At 45.4% G+C, this 23,054-nt stretch overlaps 1 protein-coding gene across 3 annotated transcripts in view; it reads left to right on the forward strand.

Moving 5' to 3' along the window:
• The window catches only part of LGMN (legumain), a 39,820-nt gene extending 17,681 nt beyond the window's left edge, over positions 1-22,139 (forward strand). For 2 of the 3 annotated variants that reach the window (XM_084840459.1, XM_084840450.1), the window contains exons 3-14: positions 1,707-1,804; positions 3,206-3,287; positions 8,054-8,139; positions 8,277-8,352; positions 10,037-10,099; positions 11,330-11,396; positions 12,796-12,914; positions 13,574-13,663; positions 17,197-17,397; positions 19,667-19,837; positions 20,726-20,793; positions 21,249-22,139. In XM_084840459.1, coding sequence (XP_084696585.1) covers positions 1,707-1,804; positions 3,206-3,287; positions 8,054-8,139; positions 8,277-8,352; positions 10,037-10,099; positions 11,330-11,396; positions 12,796-12,914; positions 13,574-13,663; positions 17,197-17,397; positions 19,667-19,837; positions 20,726-20,793; positions 21,249-21,288 — 1,161 coding nt within the window. In that variant the 3' untranslated portion in view covers positions 21,289-22,139. The remainder of the gene's footprint in view (positions 1-1,706; positions 1,805-3,205; positions 3,288-8,053; positions 8,140-8,276; positions 8,353-10,036; positions 10,100-11,329; positions 11,397-12,795; positions 12,915-13,573; positions 13,664-17,196; positions 17,398-19,666; positions 19,838-20,725; positions 20,794-21,248) is intronic. The other variant, XM_084840469.1, reaches the window with a different exon arrangement.
• Positions 22,140-23,054: the final 915 nt, after the last annotated feature.

Consider the following 23,054-nt stretch of genomic DNA (forward strand, 5'->3'; position numbering starts at 1 on the left):
TTTAAAGCCCTAAGTGGCTTGGGACCTAAATAATTGCAGGATCACCGCTCCCTATACCAGCCGCCTTCTGACTTCAGATAAGCTCCTCTCCAAATTCCTCGGGTGTCCTGCGAGTCAACAAGGGGGAGAGCCTTCTAGGAGGAAAACCAATCTGTGCTAGTTTAAACAAGATATTAGTACACAATGTGGTGGTTTTGCAATAGACTTCCTTGTGTACTTTACTCACAAGTACTTTGGACAAGAACTCTTTAGTGTGTTGTGAAATTGAAACATGGGGTCATATGTTTTCCCCTCTTTCTCCAAGCTAGGCAAGGAAATGAAAGGACTTTGCAGGTCCTGGACAGCATCCAACAGTGAGAGAGCCCGCCAAAGTCTGAGAGTTGCTCTCTCAGCGGAACTGTATTCTTTCACAACTTGGGGCTTCAGGGTGATTGTTCAGCATCTTTTGCCCAAGCAGTGCAGAAGCATCTTCCGCATAACTGATTCACCACCCTCGCCCCCTGCACTCCAATCCCATCCCCATTTGGAGCAGCTGAGCCTTGCTACAGTACGGTGATCGTTGAGAGTACAGTTCCCAGAGTAAAAAAGCCTCTGGTTGCAGTGCTGTGTTGAGTTTCTCTTGGGGCTGACTCATAACCAGCTTTTCTTTTATAGATGGCTGTTTTTTCTCTCCCACCCAAGCAACAAACAAGAGAAATCCAGCAAAACATGAACATAAGTAACAATTTTGTCCCCAAGCTGGCTTTTGTCTCCCCCCCCCCGCCCCCGCATGCTGTATTGCTCCACTCTGCAACTGCATGTACACATAATTTCAGGTTCCTACCCACAGCTAGTTATTTACCCCTTATCTGGGGATTCCCCGAATTGCACCTGGGTGTTGCACTGCTTTTTGATACGTGGGGTGAAGCCACGCACAAAACTGTCTTACAGTTCTACTCCCAGGTAGCTATGTCAACAGAGAATTCAACTAACTGTAAGGGAGAATCCACTAGGAGACAACTGCAGCTTACTTCTACTGTGAACAAGTGAGACTTAGAATAAAATGTTGCGGTGTGGAGTGTTCCTTTTCAGTGTACCCGCGAGCCAACCATACCAGCTTTCAGGATACTCCATTATGTCACTCCTCTGCCCCTACCCCCCACCAGCCAGGCTTTCCATTCCCATCTTGAACAGAAACTCAGCGTTTTGTGGCGGCTGAACATGCTCGTTGGCGTGTGTCAGGTTGTTTTTTCTAAAGATTTATTTTTGCGTATTTTGGGGGTTCCCCAGGCATGGTGATACCTCCCTCTTGTTTCTCAGTGGCCCCACTTTGGCTACAGTTGTCAGCACTCAGCAGCTGAGTTCACTTTTAGAAGGGGGCTGAACAACTTCTCAAGGTTGGACCACGAAACTCAAGCATACAAGCCTCCTATAGAGTGATGCAGACCTATTGTCGTTGGGATCGCATGACTGGTTTTTTTTGAGCATGCGATTGGGTTTTGCACAAACATGGCAACAAGCGGGCTTGGTTTATGCAACTGTAAGCATTTTAATTAGAGAGTGTTCTGCATGTGTTCCTGTATGTGCCAAACTAGGTTATTTCAAGGCTTCCTTTGTGTGAAGGGAGCGACTTCCTGGGCAAAATCCATTGCAAATGCTATAGCTTCTCCTGTGCCCACACCACATCTAAAAGCAACCAATAAAGAAACCTGTCCTATGTCTTTCAGGCTGATGCATGCCATGCGTACCAGATTGTGCACCGGAATGGCATTCCAGACGAACAGATTGTAGTTATGATGTATGACGACATTGCCGATAATGAGCAGTAAGTAACAAACTGTTGACAGGAAAGTGGAATCCACCTGCTCTTGGCAGCAATGCTGAATGTGAACGTCGTGCTTCTGTCACGAGACGTCTGACACATTTTGTAGAAGCGCAGATGTCACTTACTGCTAGGATGGGCCCACCGCTAGATCTCGGGACATCACGGCCTCCTCACGAGTGCACAATCAGCAGCTTAGCCTCCTGTTGTCCACAGAAAGAGGGAAATCTACATTGTTTGAACTGACCACAGTTTCCTGAGTTCAGAAATAATAGGAAACTTTTGTTACATTCAAAACCGAAGCTTCCAGCTTCCTCCTCTTCCGTGCAAGGTGGGGAGCACATGAGCCAGAGGCTCACACCGGCTTGTTTCCTTAATATTAAGCTGTGGCTTGGCATTGCATCTGAACTGGGCTGCTAAGCCCCATTCTCTGTTGGAAGACTGAATCACTCAGCCCCACAATGCTTGCTTGGTTTGTTTGTAGCTGCCTTCCCCCAGCCTTGTGCCCTCCAGATGATTTAGGCTATAATTCCTGGCCATTGGACATGCTGGCCATTGGACATGCTGGCCAGTTGAAGGCCAAGGCATCTGGAGGATACGAGGTTGGGGGAAGGCTGGGCCTCAGTACGTGTAGATGGGGGGGGGGAATAATACTTTTATGTTGGCGTTGGGTGTGGTGCGTGCGTGTGTGTGGGGGTAAGATAATGAAGATGGGGACATCTAGGACTTTAGAAGCTTACTAGTTGCCCATGAGATGAAGTGTATGCATTGTCATTTATTTATAAAGCACCTAATATGTGCTAGATGCTGTATCTACATTAAACTCAAATCCCTGCCTGCAGGCTCACAATCTTCAACAACAACAACAACAACATGACACAAGAGAAGGGGAATCAAAGGGGGAGTATTTGCTAGATTGGGGAATAGAGGAATGGTCTCCCCTGAATGGTGTGCTAGATCTCAGCAGGGGTTGGAACTTCTCATGAGATGCTTATCATAACTTTTATACTCAGATGCCTGTTTTCCATTGCACCACTGGTTAGTCATGTTGTGAACCCTTCAGGGACCATGATATTTTGAGGCAGTGTATTTTTAATGCAAACCATCAAGGATATGTGTAACCTGCCCTGAGTCTTGTGGGCAAGATGAGGTGGAAGTCCAGATATATGAAACTGACAGTATGCAAGTGCATGCAGCACAAAGCCTGTACATCGTACTTAGGACACACAACAAACTACCATTCAAACGGATTATGAAGGGCTAACAAATTCAGACGTCCAGTAACAGTACAGCTCAGCTGACATAGTAAGATGCTTGCACATTGATATTGATGTAACTTTTTAAGGTTAAGCTACCTAACGTTTTGACTTCCTAAAATATTCATATCCATTCCCATACTTCCAGGAATCCAACGAAAGGCATCATAATCAACAGGCCCAATGGCACAGATGTGTACAAAGGAATACTAAAGGACTATGTGAAACAGGTAGGATTTCCTTGCTTGGTGGCCCAGGAGTGTTGTTAGCTCTGAACACCAAACCTTTTCTGAAACTCTGCTTTATTAATCCTGTTGGAGAGTTGGTCCGCTGAGTTCTGAAGCTTTTACCTGAAGCTTAGCCCAGGTAGCCTGCCTTCAGGTTAACTGAACCTTTTTTAAAGGGAAGCAAGATTGGTAATTGGTTAGTAATATCATAGTGCGCACACACACACACACACACACACTGCAATACTAATTAAGAACATAAGAAGAGCCACACTGGATCAGACCAAGGGTCCATCTAGTCCAGCATTCTGTTCACATAGTAGCCAACCAGGAACCCACAAGCAGGACATGAGTGTGACAGCACTCTCCTTCCCATGTTCCCAGCAACTGGTGTACATACGCTCATTGCCTTTGGTACTGGAGGTAGCACATAACCATCAGGACTAGTAGTCATTGATAGCCTTCTCCTCCAGGAATTTGTCTAAGCCCCTTTTAAAGCCATTCAAATTGGTGGCCATCATTACGTCTTGTGGTAGTGAGTTCCATAGTTTAACTGTGCTCTGTGTGAAGAAGTCCTTCCCTTTAATCTGTCTTGGTTCTCCCACCAATCGGTTTCATGGGATGACCCCGGTTCTAGTATTTTGAGAGAGGGAGAAAAATATCTCCCTAATCACATTCTCCACACCATGCATGATTTTGTAGACCTCTATCATGTCAATGAATATGAACCTGAGCACGCTCTGGGAGAGAGCACAGGACAGGAAAGCCTGGCATGCTATGGTCCATGGGGTCACGAAGAGTCGGACACGACTGAACGACTGAACAACAATCGTGTCTCTCCTTACCCTTCTTTTTTCCAAGCTAAACAATCCCAGCTGTTGTAACCTTCTCTCATAGGGGAGATGCTCCAGCTCCTTGATAATTTTAGTTGCCCTTTTCTGCCCTTTTTCCAGCCCTTCAGTGAGGTTTATTGGATGGCTTCAAGAAAGAGAAAAGGTCATTTGAGGATGGTTGTGTGTACTGCAGAGCTGTTGTTTAAAGAAGGGCATCTGGTAAATAATCTTGCTCTAGCAGTGTAAATCAGGGTGAAATATTATGTGTGCAATATTAGGCGTTTTCTATGCGTTGTTGATCCAAATAGCTGCTTCTGAAACTGCCCTTGGTTTCAAAAGCAGTTTCGTGCCAGTCATAAGGGGCTGCTGTCCAATGAAAAACTTAGTTGTGAAGTCTCTTAAACTACTTCATGGTTATTTGGATCCTGGCCATAGCATTCAACCCATCTGTTGCAATTGCTTTTTGGAGACCCTGTGTATCAAAATGAGTGAGGGCTGTCCAGCAGTTCTTGGTGGGGCATGTATCCAGTCTTTGAAGGTCAGTTTTAGATGAAGAGTTTAGGATCTTTAAGATGTAGCCAAAAACAATGTATAGCTATCTTGTCTTGCCCACTTCCAAGCAGCGAGAGAGAGATCTGTTCACGTAGCAATAAAAAAAAACAGTTTCAGAAAATGGAAAAGGCTGTAAGAACTGATCGCAAGAACGGACTGCGTTGAGCACAGTCTAGGAAGCTCCTTTTGATGTGCTCAAGAACTTGTGTACATGGCTGGGGGGTCTTAACCCTGTATTACAAATGGCTTTGGAAATTCCCTGGAGTTTCAAAAGCTACTTGTTATGGTGTGGAAGAGGAGGAAATGGGGGGCATCTTCTGTTGTGCGTGTGTCTGTCTGAAGCCCCACTGAGCCTACGGAGCCAGCCAAATGGGTCTCTCGGTAGGGCCTGTAGACCGCTAGTCGCATGTGTGTGTGTTCAATTGTCCTCAGAGCCATCCTTAAAATACTAACCTTTAAACAGCCCTCTTGGCTTAACTTCAAATGTGTTTCTTTCTTGGAATCCAGCAGTTGACTTTTGCTTCTGCTTCTGCTTCTTTTGCTTTTGCTTCTGAATTCCATTTAAGGCAGGGATTGGGAATCTCATCATCCCTCACCATTGGCTATGCTGGCTAGAGCTGATGGTGGTTATAGTCTAACAACATCGAGAGCCACGCATTTCCCCACCCCAGATTTAAGGAAGTGCAAACTCTCCGCGTCCTCCCATTTATTCCGGAATGATGGAGAGGGAGCATGATACAAGCATAAATGTGTCTCCTGAAAAGCATGACCTCAAAGCATGTGCGGCCCTGCTCTTACTGACAAAAGCTCATCCCCCAATGTGTAGTCTCTAACAAAGGCTGAGTCTAGCAGATGTACTGTTGCCTAAGCTTTTGTGGTCTCGCCCACAAAATCTTACACTGCAAAAAGTGTCTTAGATCATTCAAGGTGCCCCAGGACTCTGATGCTATACCAGTACTGCTGTTTCTAGTTTGATCCTGCTTCTGTCCTCTGTGTTGCTTCTTGAGCTTCTGCAGAAACCAGGGTTAGGAAGACTGGTGTCAGCCCCTCTACCCTTAAAGCAGGAGTGGGCAACTCATGGGCTGTGCGGGGCCTTCTGCTACCTGTTATGTGGCTCATGCCCCTCTGGCAGGCTCCATCCCAGCCTCCCCTACCGTGGTGGTGGCGGCATCCCCCTCCCTGCCCATGCAAGCAGAGGAGAGCCCTTTGAAAGGGTGAATCCTGCCAGACCTGCCCTTACAAATGGCATGCCTACCTGAGCAGGGAGAGAACTGTAGCTGGGTGGGAAGTCTAATCCTTCCTCCTCTCTGCAGCTACTAAGCTTAGGGGAAAACCTTAATAGCAATGCAGGCGAGCAATGTTCATCTGGATGGCAGGTCTCAGAAGACAGTAGTTAAACCTGTATTTGGGGAATGGGGGGTGACTGTATTGGTGTGAGTGGGTTGAAGGTAGCAAGTGACTTCTGCCCCCCCACCCCCAACGTGGCTCCTCTACTCAGCACTGGTTAGGCCTCATCTGGAGTACTGTGTCCAGTTCTGGGCACCGCAGTTTAAGAAGGATGCAGACAAGCTGGAGAGGTTTCAGAGGAGGGCAACAAAGATGATCAGGGGACTGGAAACAAAGCCCTTTGAAGAGAGACTGAAAGAACTGGGCATGTTTAGCCTTGAGAAGAGAAGACTGAGGGGAGAATTGATAGCGCTCTTCAAGTCCTTGAAAGGTTGTCACAGAGAGGAAGGCCAGGATCTCTTCTCGATCATCCCAGGACACAGAATAATGGGCTCAAGTTACAGGAAGCCAGATTCCAGCTGAACATCAGGAAAAACTTCCTGGCTGTTAGAGCAATACGACAATGGAACCAATTCCCTAGGGAGGTGGTGGGCTCTCCCACACTGGAGGCATTAAAGACGAGGCTAGACAGCCATCTGTCAGGGATGCTCTGACTTGGATTCCTGCATTGAGCAGGGGGTTGGACTCGATGGTCTTGTAGGACCCTTCCAACACTACTGTTCTATGATTACCCCTGAGGATATGTAGCCCCCAGGGGTAAAAAGGTGGCCCACTCCTCCCTTTAATGAAAGGGCACAATACTGAATATGAAGATCCAAGCATGGAAATGTTTCTTCTGTCTTACTGGTTTTCAACCTTTCTATCTGCCAAGAACCCTTTATATATTGACTTCTCTGCCCATGGGATGCCCGCATGTTGCAAAGGATTCTGGGTCACCTTGTACGGCATGCATTCAATTCATGGCGGTGCGGGGAGGGGCTGGCCAGGCCTGCTGGGTCTCTCTGTCTCCCCACATGAACCGAGTGCAGGTTAGCAGCTCCCAGTGCATTCCTGTGGCTGTGTCTCCCTGGGGGAGAGCTGCGTTGTGAGCCTCTGTCTTCCATGGAATCGCTCCACCGTTACTGATCCCATGAAGAAGGAACCCCCGAGAAGCTTCCATAGAACTGGAACACCACACTGGACAGCTTTTAAAAGAGCACTAAGCAACTTCTCGGAGGATAAGGCTATCCGTGGCTCCCAGCCATGATGGCGATATATATCGCCTCCAGTATCATAGGCATTATGCCTCTCCATACCAGTCACCTCTCCATACCAGTTGCTAGGGAACACAAGCAGGAGGCTGCCATTGAGTTCATGTCCTGCTTGTGGGCCTCTCAAAGGCATCTGGTTCACCACTGGGATCAGAACGCTGGCCAAGATAGTGCCAGTATTATATCTGCTTAACTGGCTCCTGGTTCGCTTCCAGGCCCAGTTCAACATGCTGGTGTTAACCTACAAAGCCCTTCACAGCTTGGGGCCCACAGTATCAGATGGAGTGCCTCTTCCCATGTATTCCTACCTGAGATCATCATGAGAGGCCCTGCTTTGAATGCCCTCACATGCTGAGGTTTGGCAGCTCCGGTACTCCGAGGCACCTGACTTGAGGTACCTTGGCTGCTCCAAAGCAGGCCTTTTTAGTAGTAGCCCCCACTTATGGAATACCCACCCCAGAGAGTTCCACCTTGTGCCTTCTTTGTTATCTTTTTGGTGCCCGACAAAGATCTTTTTATTATCTTGGGCTTTTTAGTTCTCTGTTTCTACTATGTGGTGTTTTTAACGTTTATCTCCATGGTTTTAGGTATTCTTGTGGTGCTTACTCTAGTCTCTGCTGTTTCTTAATTGATTGTTTTATTATGTTTTGGTTTGATTTGTATGGATTTTATCTGTGTGTTTTTATTGTACATCCCCCTGAAAGCTATTAGCTATAGAACAACTAATACATTTTATAAATAAATACATAAAAATACACTGTTTTGTCAGGTTGAGAGCCAATGCACACTATTAATAAAAAGGGACACCATTGTTGTGTTTCAACTTCAAATCTCTACTAATCTGTAGGATGTTACACCAGAGAACTTCCTTGCTGTGCTGAAAGGTGACACTGAAGCAGTAAAGAACAAAGGGTCAGGAAAAGTACTGCAAAGGTAACCAGGAAGAAGCTAGAATATATTCTAAGGAGACTTCTCTTCACCAATATATTTTAATACTGTTGCAACCTAAAGAAGTGATCAGAAAGTTGACAGATCTCTCTCCCCCGCCCACCCGCCCTGTCTCTCTGTAGTGGCCCGAAGGATCACATATTTGTCTATTTCACTGATCATGGTGCCCCTGGAATTCTGGCTTTTCCGGAAGATGATGTAAGTTATTTTCCCCCCACAGCTTCTGTAGAACTTGAGAATGTTTGACTGACTTTACAAGTCTAGAAACTGCTGTACTCTTAAACTCGCGTTTGTCATCCTTTTGGAATACATCTTATACGAAGCTGCCTTTGTAGTGGATCAGGCTACGAGTTCAGTTGTCCCAGTGTTGTCTACTCCCAACTGAGAGTGGCTCTCCAAGGTGTGTAGCCCAGGCCTTTCCCAGCCCTACTACCTGAAATTCTGTAACGTATCTGATTGGAATACATAGGTTATATTTTCATGATTTCAGCAATATTCCACATCTGAAAGACTATGGGGCTCCATCCGTCGTCACGGGAGGAAATTTCTGTTTGCCCAATGGGACTCTCCTTGGTCCCCTTCCTCCTGCAGCCCCCTACATGCACCTCCCCCCAAATCTCCTCCAGAGGATCCTCCACTCTCTGGAGCAGGTTTGGGAGGCTGTAGTGGGGAGGGGGAATCCACTCAGCCAGCAGTTTCCATTCCTCTGGTGGACAGACAGCCGTGCAACCCACTGTGTCTTTGGGTAGGTTTTCCACAGTTTGGTATTAGTTTGATATAAATGCCACACACTGTAGAAAGAAAGTTGCTCCAGAGGCATTGCTTATGCATTTAGCTAAAAGCACAACCCTGTCAGCAGGGCCAGCCCTGCCATTAGGCAGAGTGAGGCAATTGCCTCAGGCAACAGATCTTGGGAAGTGGCAGCAAGGTGTTGGAGGAAAAACACCTTGTGTGCCATGCAGCCTGCTCTGCACCCCCTAAGTTAGTCTGCTGCCTTCAGGTGCAGTGGAGGATGCTGTCCCATCATCTAGTGTTGAAGGCAGATTCATCTGGCAGGCCAGTTGGCTTTCATACGTGGAATGGGAGAGGGTGCCATCTTGTTCTTCACTTCAGGCAGCAAAATGTCTTGGGCCAGCCCTGCCTGTCAGTGATTCAGAAAGCTGAGTATGAAATGACCTTTAAGAAATGACCATCAGAGGAGGCCTCGCTGGTCATTCCGAAATTAACAGAATGTCGCCATGTAAATACCTCAATGGCAGGCCTTCTCAGTGGTGGCACTGAGCCTCTGGAAAACCCTCCCCCATGAAGTTCTGGGAACAGTAAATGGGGCAATTTTCAAACGCCTCCTGAAAACGCGCTTGTTCACCCAGGCTTTCCTGGCTTGTAATTGACCTAACCTTGCTGCTCCATCCTACTGCTCCTTGTATTTCTCTGTAGTGTTAAAACTGGAATGGTTTTTAATATTGAATTTTAAATTGATTTTAAAATGTATATGTGAACTGCTTAGGGATTCTATTATATTTAGCGGTATATAAGTATCACAAATAAATACATTAATTAAATAAGTAATACATGGGATTTATTTCAGTTACAACAACCCTGTGAGGGTGGTTTTGCTGAGCAAGAATGGCTTGGCCAAGGATGCGCAGTGAGATTCTTGGCAAAGAAGGAAGTAAATTCAGCCTTCCCCCACTGTGCCCCCAATCTGTGATATATGGATGGGGATGATAGGCTGATATTGTCATACAAGGCTGTTGTAAGGATTGCGATAGCTTATTTGAAGTACTTTGTCCAACATGTGTTATACAAATGCTTGTTATGCGTTTCTCACTACTTTGCTGGATAGCAATGGGATCTGAATGCGCATCTTCTTGTTTTACAGCTTAAAGTGCAAGACTTGAGCAAGACCATTCGATATATGCACCATCACAAGAAATACCACAGGGTAAATTTACTGTTTTCCAGGTGTAAAAAAAGAGTAGCAGCCAAGCTAATGGCATAGAACAGCCTTCCTCAACCTAGGGCCCTCCAGATGTTTTGCACATCAACTCCCATCAGCCCCAGCCAGCATGACCAATGGTCAGGCATGCTGGGAGTTGTAGTCCAAAACCTCCTGAAGGGTACCAGGTTGGGCAAAGGCTGGCATAGGAGAGGCTTTGACCTCCGGTTGTAGGATTTCTAGTTCTTAATAGAAAGGGAATGTATGTATGTAGTTTTAAGTATGAGGAAGGATGATGTGATAGTTAACCTTCTATTAGCATTTTATTTTTTCTCATTGGACTTATTACCCTTTGCATGCTGAAAGAGCCTTCCTTTGACATGCCTGGGATCATACATTACTGAAGCCAGAAGGGGTTGTAATTAAACATACTAATAGTAATCTCAATTCTGCAGGTGCTAGTCCTCATGTAGCCAAGACAGCCCTGCCCACATCTAAGGGATGCTCAAGGGAATCCCAAGGTTTGCAGGAGCATAAGAAACCAAAAGTATTCTACCCTGCAACATTTTTGTAGCAGGTCCTACTTGTAGAATTACAGAATTTTACTCGGTAATGAGGCAGAGTGATTGCACAATAAAATAATCTGGAAACAGCCTTATTTAGGAATTGTAGGGGGCGGGGAGGAAAGAAAGGTATATCCATCCAGCTCTCCAGGGTTCTCCAGATATCCACACCTTCCTCTAGCCCCGCCCCTTCCCGACACCTTCTGATCATTTGTTATCCCAGCTTTTGTGCAGCTTTTTCCCCTTTTTCAAAGTTTGAATGGTCTCTCATGAGGCTTAGTTACTAGCAGTAAGAGGTTTAGGCTGCAATCCTATGCATGTTTAGACAGAAAAAAGCCCTACAACTCCTTTGGCCCTGCCCCCTTTTGCCTTTGTTCCGTCCCCTATTGCATTTGGCCCTGCCCACTCCTGGAATATGGCCTCCAAGAACTTCTCTGTGAATGAATTTGGCTCTCAAGCTGAAAGAGGTTCAGCGCCCCTGCTCTAGGGGTATGGTGGGCAGCAGTGTACTTATGAAAAGTCAGAGGGAATTATTACTTTGTGAGCGAAGTGCAAAAAAGGGTTGGTTAATGAGGTCTGAAAGATGGAGACTTGGCAGAGAAGCTAGTGAACACCCAGATCTTGTTGGCCCACTGTCTAAAACATGACTGACAATGTCTACTGTAAATTGTAGATGGTGTTTTATATTGAAGCATGTGAATCTGGATCAATGATGGCTCATCTACCTGATGATATCAATGGTAAGTGATTAGTTGCATTTTGATCTGGGATCCATCAACTGTACCTAAAACAGTATTTGAAGAATCGATAGTGTTATTGAACCTCTTGTTAAATATGTCTGAAGGTCAGTGGTAGGCAACCTAGTGCCCTCTGGAAGTTTTGGGTTACGTCTCCCTTAATCCTTGATTATTGGTGATGCTGGCTGGGGCTGATAGGGGTTGTAGTCCAAAGTATCTGGAGGGTACCAAGTTGCTTCGCCCTTCATAGCAGATACTTATTTGGGCTGTGCGGGAGGGGTTAAACAATTGGTGGGAGGAGTTAAAAAGAAAAAGGTACTAGCTTTTAAAATGAATATATTGGGGAGGTGGGAGGACAACAATGTTGCGTGAACAGAACCCAGAAATAAAATTTATTCTATCAGATCTGTACTTCATAGACTTCTGGCGGTGGCAGATCTCATCCAGGGTCCCACTGATCACAATCCCACTGTGTTTTGAGCCATCTTGGGAGTGGGGTCACAACCCCCCACCGTTCAGAGCCCAGGCACTAAAGCCTCCACCCAACAATAACGCTAAAAATGGAGCTGGCCATAACTGGCTTTAGCAAAAGAGCCCTGCCTTCAAAATGTGCATTCTAATGCAGTTAGAGAGCAATCCTATGGCCCCTAGACAGTGTCTGGGGGCCACAGGATTTTTTTGGATTCCTGGATCTGAGGCTGGAGACAGGGCTCTGACCTCAGACCCAGGAGTCCGAGCTCCCCGCCCCCTCCCCTTTGCAGCCAGCACAGAGAGAACCGCCCCGGTTGCCTCTACAAGCTCACAAACACAAGCTTGGAGAGGAGGGAAAGGGGGCAGTTCTGTGGGTGGCGAGAAGAGGAGACAGGGATGGCCAGCTTACGAGGAATCCTCCAGCCTCCCCAGCCTCCTTCTCTCCCGCTCCACAGAGCCTCAGCTAGGCAGGCAAAATCACCCGTCTAGCTAAAATGCAGTACAAGAGGAGCACAGAGGCAACAATCGCCTTCTTGCTGCTCCCACTCTGCACAAGTTTCCCATCAGCCTCCAAGTTTGGAGGCTGATGGGAATCCCAATAGGACTGTGCCCTTGGAGAACAGCTGACATTCTAATATGTCCTCCCGAGTCCCAGTCCAAGACTCTACGCCACGCTGGGTCTGTTCGAAGTAGCACTAACATTGAATACAACCCACTGTTTTCCATGCCCAGAATGGACTGGATCTCCAATGTGCACATGGCAATCTCCTGCGTGTCGCAGCTTCTCCGTTCCTTTTTTTTTTTAGAGGGCACTTCCACTGAGCTGGGTTGTAGATCAGACCTTTGGATAAGCACATTGTAGATCAGACCTTCGGACTTGCACGCTAGCCATGAGGAGCAAATCTATAGTCCTCTTCCATTTCCCTTCCAGTTTATGCCACTACTGCTGCCAATCCTGATGAATCTTCATATGCTTGCTACTATGATGGTGAGAGGGACACATACCTTGGTGACTGGTACAGCGTCAATTGGATGGAGGATTCCGATGTGGTGAGTTGCCACGAACCAGTACTTTATAAATTATGCATTAACGGAGTTATTTGACACTACATTATTTTATTCTAAGAATTGTTTTGACCCTCTTTGAATGTAATGGTGGCATCTGGCAGCAAATTGTGGGTTAATTAACCCATGAATCACAGGAATGCGCACCGCACCCTAAACATTTCCTGTTTGCTTTAACAACTCTTGAATGCCGCATTCGAGGGTTGTTTCCATGACATCCAAAGAGGGACACTTGGGGTTGTTCATGGGTTAAACAACCACAAGTTAACCCATAGCTTGTTCTTGGATTCACTTGGGGTTGTTTAACCAAAGGATAAGTGTGGGTGTGAGCCTCTTGTTAACTGCTAAGAGCTACATTGGGTCTTTAGAACTGGAGAACAGAAGCCAATGTTTCTTTGGAGAGTGCATTTCTTCCTAGCCCTTTCCTCTGAATAGCTGGATCTATCCAATTAGTGACTGGGGCACAGTTAGTGTACTGGATGCTTGGTCAGCAATCCTCTTTGCTGTCTGAGCTTTCCTAATAAGGAACCAGTTCTTTTTGCTTGGTTTTTTTTTTCTGTGTGTGGATAGATGTGTTTAAGCCATCTATGTACAAGTGCTCAATCACATGCAAGTCTTCCCCCACCCCCTTTTCTTGCCTGTAGGAGGATCTGAGAAAAGAAACTCTCCATAAGCAGTTTCTGTTAGTGAAGAAACACACCAACACCAGCCATGTGATGCAGTATGGCAACTTGGTGAGTACTTGAATGGGTGGTGACGCCAACTTCGTTTTGGACCCATATTTGGACTACACCTTTTAAAGTAATGTGAGGAGGAGGACAAGCCTTGGAAGCTCGCAGGTCTACTGCCCTTGGGAAGTGCTTTTGTTTGTTTTTCATGAGTCCAAACATGAAGCCCCATTCCAAATGGTCAAATTCTTTCTACGCATCAAAAGATAGGATTCCTAATGGTGTATGTATATGTGTGTGTGTGTGTGTGTGTCTCTCTCTCTCTTTTTACTTACACGAATAGCATGGCCACAAGACTGGAAAAGGTCAGTTTACATTCCAATTCCAAAGAAGGGCAACGCCAAAGAGTGTTCAAACTACCGCACAATTGCGCTCATTTCACATGCCAGCAAGGTGATGCTCAAAATCCTACAAGCTAGGCTTCAGCAGTATGCGAACCGAGAACTACCAGAAGTACAAGCTGGGTTTCGAAGAGGCAGAGGAACTAGAGATCAAATCGCCAACATTCGCTGCATCATGGAGAAAGCAAGAGAATTCCAGAAAAATGTCTATTTCTGCTTCATTGACTACGCTAAAGCCTTTGATTGTGTGGATCACAACAAACTGTGGCAAATTCTTAAAGTGATGGGAGTACCAGACCACCTTACCTGTCTCCTGAGAAACCTGTACGAGGGTCAAGAAGCAACAGTAAGAACCAGACATGGAACAACCGATTGGTTCAAAATTGGGAAAGGAGTACGACAAGGCTGCATATTGTCACCCTCCTTATTTAACTTATATGCAGAGTACATCATGAGAAATGCCGGGTTGGATGAATCAGAGGTCGGAATTAAGATTGCCGGGAGAATTATCAACAACCTCCGATATGCAGACGATACCACCCTAATGGCAGAAAGCGAAGAGGATCTCAAGAGCCTCTTGTTGAGGGTGAAAGAGGAGAGTGCAAAAGCTGGTTTGAAACTCAACATTAAAAAAACTAAGATCATGTCATCTGGCCCTATCACTTCCTGGCATATAGAAGGGGAAGAAATGGAAGCAGTGACAGATTTTACTTTCTTGGGCTCCAAGATCACCGCAGACGGTGACTGTAGCCATAAAATTAAAAGACGCTTGCTCCTTGGGAGGAAAGCTATGGCCAACCTAGACAGCATAGTAAGAAGCAGAGACATCACCTTGCCGACAAAGGTCCGTCTAATCAAAGCTATGGTTTTCCCAGTAGTAATGTATGGCTGTGAGAACTGGACTATAAGGAAGGCTGAGCGCCGAAGAATTGATGCTTTCGAACTGTGGTGCTGGAGAAGACTCTTACGAGTCCCCTGGACTGCAAGGAGGTCAAATCAGTCCATCCTAAAGGAAATCAACCCTGACTGCTCATTGGAAGGACAGATAATGAAGCTGAAGCTCCAATATTTTGGCCACCTAATGCGAAGAGAAAACTCCCTGGAAAAGACCCTGATGCTGGGAAAGACTGAAGGCAAAAGGAGAAGGGGAGGGCAGAGGATGAGATGGCTAGATAGCATCACGGATGCAATGAATATGAACTTGAGCACGCTCCGGGAGAGAGCGCAGGACAGGAAGGCCTGGCGTGCTATGGTCCATGGGGTCACGAAGAGTCGGACACGACTGAACGACTGAACAACAACAACAACTCTACGTATTGTGTCAGCTATTTGCGTTTGAGGTCTGAATCCCATTTTGTTTGGGGAGACATATTCTTTTATCAGAATGCTCAACTGAGATGCGAGGATCACTTTTTGCATCCTGATTTAATAATGATATTGGCTGGTGGGAATCTAATTGATCCATTTGCTTAACTGGCTTTCAGATGACCACAATCAGTGCATCTTCCCAGCAGCGTGGTGGTTGCTCTCCTTTCATTAGCTAACTAAGTAATACTGTCAAATATGATAATGATGAGTCTTTAAATTGTTTGTGAAATTGTGCCCCATAGCCTTCTCTACCTGAGGACTTCGTCATTTGTTTGTGACTACTTCTGAAGCATGGCTTTTTCCGCTCTTATTTAGGACTGTAGCCTTCCAGTCATCATCCTAAGTCTTGAGATTAGAAAAGTTCCCCCACTTTTTCTTTCCACATTCACTTTCTATTTATTTATTACTCTCTTCCCACCTTACCTCCATGACTGACAGCAGTGGCCAGAAGAGAATGATGGGCAGTGTTAGAGTCAGCAGTGGGAGTTGACGGGGGCAGTTGGTTAGAGGTCAGAGGATCAGTTGAGTTACGATAGAGAGACAGCGGGCCTTATTTACACGCACATGGGAGGACGGTGGTTAGGGGAACTACGGAGGTGTGGGGGGTAGCAAAACCACTAAATACAGGCCTGACAGATGACTGGAAGCCATGCGGCGCCACATGATTCCGCTAACCCCCCTGTAGTTACCGGGTGAGCTTACCTGTGTGGTTAGGGTGCATCCCGATGTCCTTCGCAGTGCAAACAAGCTCCAGGTGGCCACTCCATGGTTGCATGGCCATTCGAGACAATAGAGTCTGCAGCAGCTAGAGCGTTGCGTACAGCAGCGGATGCTCTAGTCAGCAGACTCTGTGGTTGTGGCCTGGGGGTTCTCCAAAGCCCGTTTTAGCCACTGGGAGCCCACCAGACGACATGGTAAGCCTCCCCGGGGCCTGTTAACCCTCTTGCGGGGGTGGTTACCCGAGGTGGCTTAGTAACTATGCGGAACATGGCTTTCTCCCTGCCCACCCACCCACCACCAATACACTAAGCCACTTACCAGAAATTCCCCAACCACCATGGCTGAGGGTGATGTCTGAACAGGCCCGCTAAAAAACAATTAAGGGCCAGGGCCAGATCTGAGTGGAGACAGATGAGTTAATGGGATCAGAGAGAGAGAGAGAGAGAGAGAAATGATAACTGAAAGGCTGGTGGCAAGGACGTATATTAGAGAGAAGTCGGTGATGTTAGCTGATCGGATAGAGCCATTTATTTTTTGTCAGATGGCTACTGGATGTTTTGGATATTATGTCCCATACATAAATCTATGTTTACTGTTTTATCTACTGTGTTCTGGTCTGGGTGGATTCTAAGGCAAGTGTATCCCCCCCCCCCACATGCTGACTTTACACAGGCGAGTCTATAAAGGGAGACTCCTCCCACTGCTCTCTGCAAATCTCTGCAGCAGGTTGTTTGGGGAGGTTGGGGACAAGCTGAATGACTTACCCAGCTATCTCTCAGGGTCACAGCCTCGTAGAGGATCCCTAGATTATCACAAGTACCCTATAGGATCCCTGTATGCATTACAGTGATTGTTGCTGGATACAGATGCAAAGTTTACATCCCTGCTTTCATGCATAAAGCTCACCCGTAGTCCAATACAAAGTGAATTGCCCAAGGTTAAAGGGTCCTCCCAGAGTTGCTACAAGGACAAAACTATGGGAGAGAAGACAAGTTCACCATCTTCTTAAGCAACTTAGGCTTTAGAAAATAGCATTGCCTCCTGGATATGCTTCTGTCCCATTGAACTGGACTCTGTGGTTCTACCCCCACCCCTTACTTTCCCTTGTAGTCCATCGCTCATATGAAAGTGGTGCAGTTCCAGGGCACAGCCAAAACCGCCAGTACCCCCATTTCATTGCCTCCAGTAAGTCACTATGACCTCACTCCCAGTCCTGATGTGCCCCTTGCAATCATGAAGCGCAAATTGATGGCCACCAATGACGTCCATGAGGCTAAGTCAATCGTAGAAGAGATGAACAGGCACCTAGAGGTAAGAATGTGATAAGATGCATAGGAATGATTGTGTAATGTGAACTTCGGTGGGAGCTAACTTCACTGATGTAAATTATACTAATCCACATTCCACTTTCTTCAGTGGAGGTCATCCCTGTTGGACCAGACAGTACATGCTCTCAAACCTTGTATGCAGCAGAGATCTGCGGTGTGGCTGCTGCTGTCTGGACATACAAGGGTTGGAATAAAATAGCTTCTTTAAAATCTCACATTTTGGTGGTGAACACTTGACAACTTCTACTTCAGTATTTCATAGTGATGGCATTTTGATCATCTACATGCTATAGTACACAGTGTCTGGATTCACACATAACGTTGACCTGTGGTACGGATTGTTGAATTCTGTGCTGTTGTGAAGTACGAACTCAGCTGTCCTAATAAACCATGGCTTGCTAAGTACGAACAATCCAGAAAGAGAACCCACAGTTTGTTGTTGGGTTGTGAACTCAGCATTAGTGAAACTATGAATTTTCATTATGTGTGAAACCAGAACCATGGGTTGTTCATGGTTTGTTTTGCCAGGCTACGCAGGCAGCAGCCAAGAATGTTAAAGCAAAAACCAGCTGCTCTTCGTGCTAGTACTGCGCCACCACAAAGCCATTTGGGAGTGGGTGAAAGAGAAGGGAAACAACCCAGGGATTGAGAAAAGCTGCAGTTTGCGCAATCGTCTGCCAGACAAACCTGAGTTGGGCAACAAACCATGGGTTAGTGATATGTGCAAAACAGGTCAATATTTCGTAGTTAACATGCAGTGGACACTGATACAATTTGAGAGTTGGTCATTTGGGTGGCCAGGCAAATGAGGCTGAGAAACATCAAAAAGGTTTTAAAAAATTGCTGACAAGTCAACATTATTCTTTTTTCAAATTGTGATGTCAAATTCTGAGACTTTACAAAATTCCATTATATTTTGGAGTGTTTACTGGGTAGAGGCTGGATGACTCCTCCCACCCCAGATCACATGGGTGGGTGCTGTGTTTAAAGCTCACCACACTGCCCATCCTGGGGATGTGTGACGGGTAGGTGAACCACCATCAATTGCCCTGTGCATAGCATGGTGCTCAACACTGCTGTGCCCCACATGGCAGGCACAAGAGGCTTTTGGTCTTGTATAAGGATGTTATGGTCCAGACTTGGGGTCCCTAATGTGCTGTGTTCTTTGGGCACCAATATGACTGGAGACACCTCTCTTGGCGCCTGCCAGGCTCCTGACTTTTATTTTAGTGCTTAAGGTTTGTTTGTTCGAGTAACTGTGAAGCTGGTATGCTGCAAACCAAAGTACTGCCATTTTAAGTTCAAGAGTAGCTTTGTGTTTGAGAGTTCAGATCCTCTGCTTTGTACTTAAGTTTTTGGGCCAGTTACTTTTTCTTTAGTCTCACCAGTTTGCCCACTGGGAAATGAGTGTTTTGTGATTGGCCATTTTATGACTGGGCAATTCTACCTGGCAGCCATTTTGTGAGAGCACCCACGATACTCCCTTACAATTCTGGGTTCCCACCAGCTGGAAAAGGTTGGCAACCCCTGGTCCAGACTTTTCAATACTTTTTGAGCTCCAAATGCTGTGACAAAGATCGCACATGACCTTTTTTCTTTTTTTAAGGCAAAAATGCACGCTTGTTGTGGCAATCGAACTTCTGGTTTGAGCAGAATGAGAGCTTTATATTTTTGAACTGGAGATGGAAACTTGAGATAGCTGAACATTTGGGCAAAGGGCGGGGACGGTGTTATAGAAAGAGAGGAAGTGCCAATGAGGCAAAGAAAATGCATAAGGTGCAGATGCTTCAGCCACGTGTTGAGGCTGGCCACGCAATATTGGGATTTCTTTTTCAAAGAGAGTAGGTTGGATCCAGAGTTGATTATGACTGTGATCAATGGGCTGCTCTAAGTTAGATTTGTGAAGGACCAGAAAAAAACCGGAAAAATCCAGGAAAAAAACATTTGCCTCCACTCCCTTTTTTCCCCAAGGACATTTTGTTTTTTTCCCCCCAAAATTGAATACATTTGGATTCTGAAATATTTTCTTGTCGGCTGATGAACAAAATGTTAGTTGGAGTGAATAACTTTGGGGGGTGTCATTTTTGCACCCTGGTACATATACACCCATGGGCCATAGTCTGCCAGGAGCATTACAGGGCACCTCCCCTCTTCTCCCCCCCCCCCCCGGGCATTTTGAGGTGATAGTGGTTCTTGGAATATAGTGACAATCTTCGTAACAACTCACGTTAATCCTGCCCTTTCCTGTACAGGCTAAAGAGCTAATCAGAGACTCAATGCACAAGATTATGTTCTCCATAACACACTCTGAAGAACTTGCCAAGCCAATCTTGTCAGGCAGGTCAAAACTCAGGAATTATGACTGCTATGAGTCAGCAGTGGATCACTTCAAAAGTCATTGCTTCAACTGGCACTCTCCTTTGGTAAGTCAGTCTCTCTTTCTCTCCCTTTTTTCAGCTTGAAATGAAAGGCTGTGTATTTTGTGTGGGACCAGTGCCTGTGCCTCATTAGACTCTCCAATGTCCCGGTCCTGCCCAAAATACACAGAACTAGGATCCTCATCCCTCCCTGGTTACTTCCCTCTGTGTTGGCAGGGGAAGCAGCCGGTTTAAACATGTTTCAGTCCTCTTTGGCTGATTTGGCACGCCTATTTTGCACATGTGTATTTACGCTTGAACAAAATGTAACATGAGAGGTAACCTCGTGGTCTGACGGATGCATCTGGCATCGGAAGGGACTTGCATCCAGATGCCCTGCTTTTAGAAAGCAGAAGACTGGTGATGGTTTGGGGAGGGAGGTATATTCTACTGTCTCTTCTAAGATAGATTATGGCTTGGTTGCTTAAGCCATCTTGGGCTAGGTCAGGCAACTTGTGGTCCTCCAGATAGTTTGTGATTGCAACTTCCGTCAGCCCTAGCCAGCATAGCCAGTAGTAAGGGATGATGGGAGTTGCAGTCCCACCACATCTAGAAGATAACAAGTTGCCCAGCCCTTTGATAGGTGAAACATATTCCATCTCCCTCAGCAGGAAGTGTTTTTGTACTCCACGCCCTCTGCTTGAGGCACATTGTGTAATGGGGCAGGGGGGACAGACTGAAGTCATCCATTGTAGAGCATTTTGGGGTACAGTGTGTATCCACTTCAGTGTGTATCCATTTCGGTGTAGGAAATTGGGACTTCTTTACATTGTGGTCACTTCCTAAATTAACCATGCCAACAGTAAATTCCAGTGGAAAGAGCATCAGTGAAAATCATGCATACAGATGGAGTGGGAAAAGGTGTAGTTTCTCCTGCTTGCCTCTGTTTTTCAGTATGAATATGCTCTGAGACAACTGTATGCCTTGGTCAATGTCTGTGAAGCCGGATATCCCATTGAAAGGTAAATTATGCACAAATAGCCTAGTTTGTTTTTAAGAACTGGAAAGTCACCAGTATCTGACCTACTAGTTAGCTCTTAGTATCTCTTGTAAAGAAACGTGTGTGTGTGTGTATAATTGTCTTCAGCAGAATTTTATTGTTTGCTCATTTATTTATTACATTTCTGTACTGCCTAATAGCTAAAGCTCTCTGGGCAGTTCGCAGCAATTAAAACCATAAAATACAACAACACAATAAAACATAATATAAAACTTTTAAAAGTTTAAACTACAGTAGTAGTAAAACTACAAAACCAAAGTAGAAACCAGCAGCAGTGTAAAGATCTAAAAGTACAATGACTGCTCTATGAAACTTGCTTTTATTTTCTCTGCATTGAACCTGTCAAAATAAAAATAAATCAATAAACACATCAATGCAGTGAGAGCTCTCATGTTAACAACTGTTTTCCTTTTGCAGAATACAACTTGCCATGAATCAAGTGTGCCTTGGATATTAACCAAAGAACCTCTCTGTCCAGTAATCCAGCAAAAAGTGATGAATGTGCTAGTAATTAAACCAAGAATTAATGCAAAGCAAAGAGGCCAGTTAAGCGTATCCACTACAAGTAACAATAGCAACCTGATGGTGAAAGCTCGCTTGGACAGCTGTGACCAGGTTCTGCACTTTAAAGCCTTTAGTGAGTGAAACACCAGGTGTGTGTTCCATTCCAGAAGCTGAAGTCTTCTGGAATTAACAAGTTCATCAGAGTCTTCACAACTGCCATGTGTATTCTTTAGTTCCATTCTGAGATATATATATTTTTGGCAGCCTGAATATCTTACAAGAGCTGGTCTGCCGTGCATAAGTACTCAGTTTGAATTTAACTGTTCTTTGTTTTTAACTGTTTGCTCAGGTTTTTGGTGGTAGCCTTTTTTTGAGAATTGCCTACAAAGAATTCCACAAAATGGCCTGTAATGACTAATGTGTCTCGGGGGTTTTTAAATAATTGGAAATTAATGCTTTAATAACGATATGGTTACACTGTTAAATGAATTTTACATTGCATGTTTCAAGAATAAAAAGCCATCCTTTTTGTTTCATCAAACTTGGCAAAAAGCTGGGCAAAAAAAGATTAACAGTTTTACTTTAAAATGATCAGGCTTGTAAGAAAAATAATCAAGGGTGCAAGGCCTATTCATGATGGAGAAGTTATTCCTTGAAGTTATTCCTAAAGGAGATTGTCTACTACTGTTTATATTTCTGATTCTTATGTAATTGTATGTTTACACAACTTGATGGGAGGTTTTGCAGTATTGGAGAAATTTGTGAATAAAAAAAGTGCATGAGCTTCTCATGTTTTACTTTAAACTTGTGTTTTCTCTCCTGTCTTTTAAATGGATGGTTTGTTAACCAATAACTTTCACCTCAGACATCTGTGTGTTTGTACTTCAGCCTCTGTAACACATGACTTTTGATCTGTTCCTCAGAATCTCTGGGGTCCCTCAGATGTTTGGGAGGGGTTACGTGGGGAGATGAGTAATGTCAGAGAAGCATTCATGTAGGGCAGCTTGTCTAAAAATACTAATTGGGGCTTGCCCAAGACATTTTGTTGCCTGAAGCAAAGGACAAGATGGCGCCCCATACCAGTTCCATGTAGAAAAGTGAATTGGACTGGCAGTTGAATCTTAACGCTGGCAGTGGGACAGCATTTTCACACCTAAGGGCAGCACAGTAGCTTAGCGGTACAGGGCAGGCCTACTCTCTCTCACTCTCACTCACACCTCTACCTCTCTGTTCTCCAACACCTTGCAGCTGTTCACTCAGACTCCACCTGCCTTCTACCACCACCCATCCACTGTTTGAGGTAGCTGCCTTATTCTGCCTAATGGTCAGATTGACCTGATACAATGTGCAGCTGCAGGGGAAGTGTTAGGCTGCTTTATCCCTAGGCACATGATTTCATTGTTTGACTGCTCTGACAGTTAGCAATTTTTTCCTGATGTTCAATCCAAACCTGCCTACCTGTCACATAAGCCTGTTTTGTGTACTACGGTCTTGAATAATGGAGAATAGGTAGCGGCTGTTGGAGAGGGCACCATGTTAGGGAACGCTGGTCTGGGGTCATACAGACATTCCAGCTTTGTATCAAGTTGAGAGCTAACGGTGACCCACCTTGGTCATGATTTTGTATGGAGGAAGAGAGCACTGTTGTTCTTTGCAGGCATCTCCAGTCCTGCAACCCTCACATTAGAAATCAGAGTAAATAAACCAAGTCACCTTTTA

Source organism: Heloderma suspectum, chromosome 1, assembly GCF_057233095.1.
Source record: "Heloderma suspectum isolate Gila_16-S chromosome 1, 16-S_ref, whole genome shotgun sequence".
In the NCBI taxonomy this organism is placed as follows: domain Eukaryota; kingdom Metazoa; phylum Chordata; class Lepidosauria; order Squamata; family Helodermatidae; genus Heloderma; species Heloderma suspectum.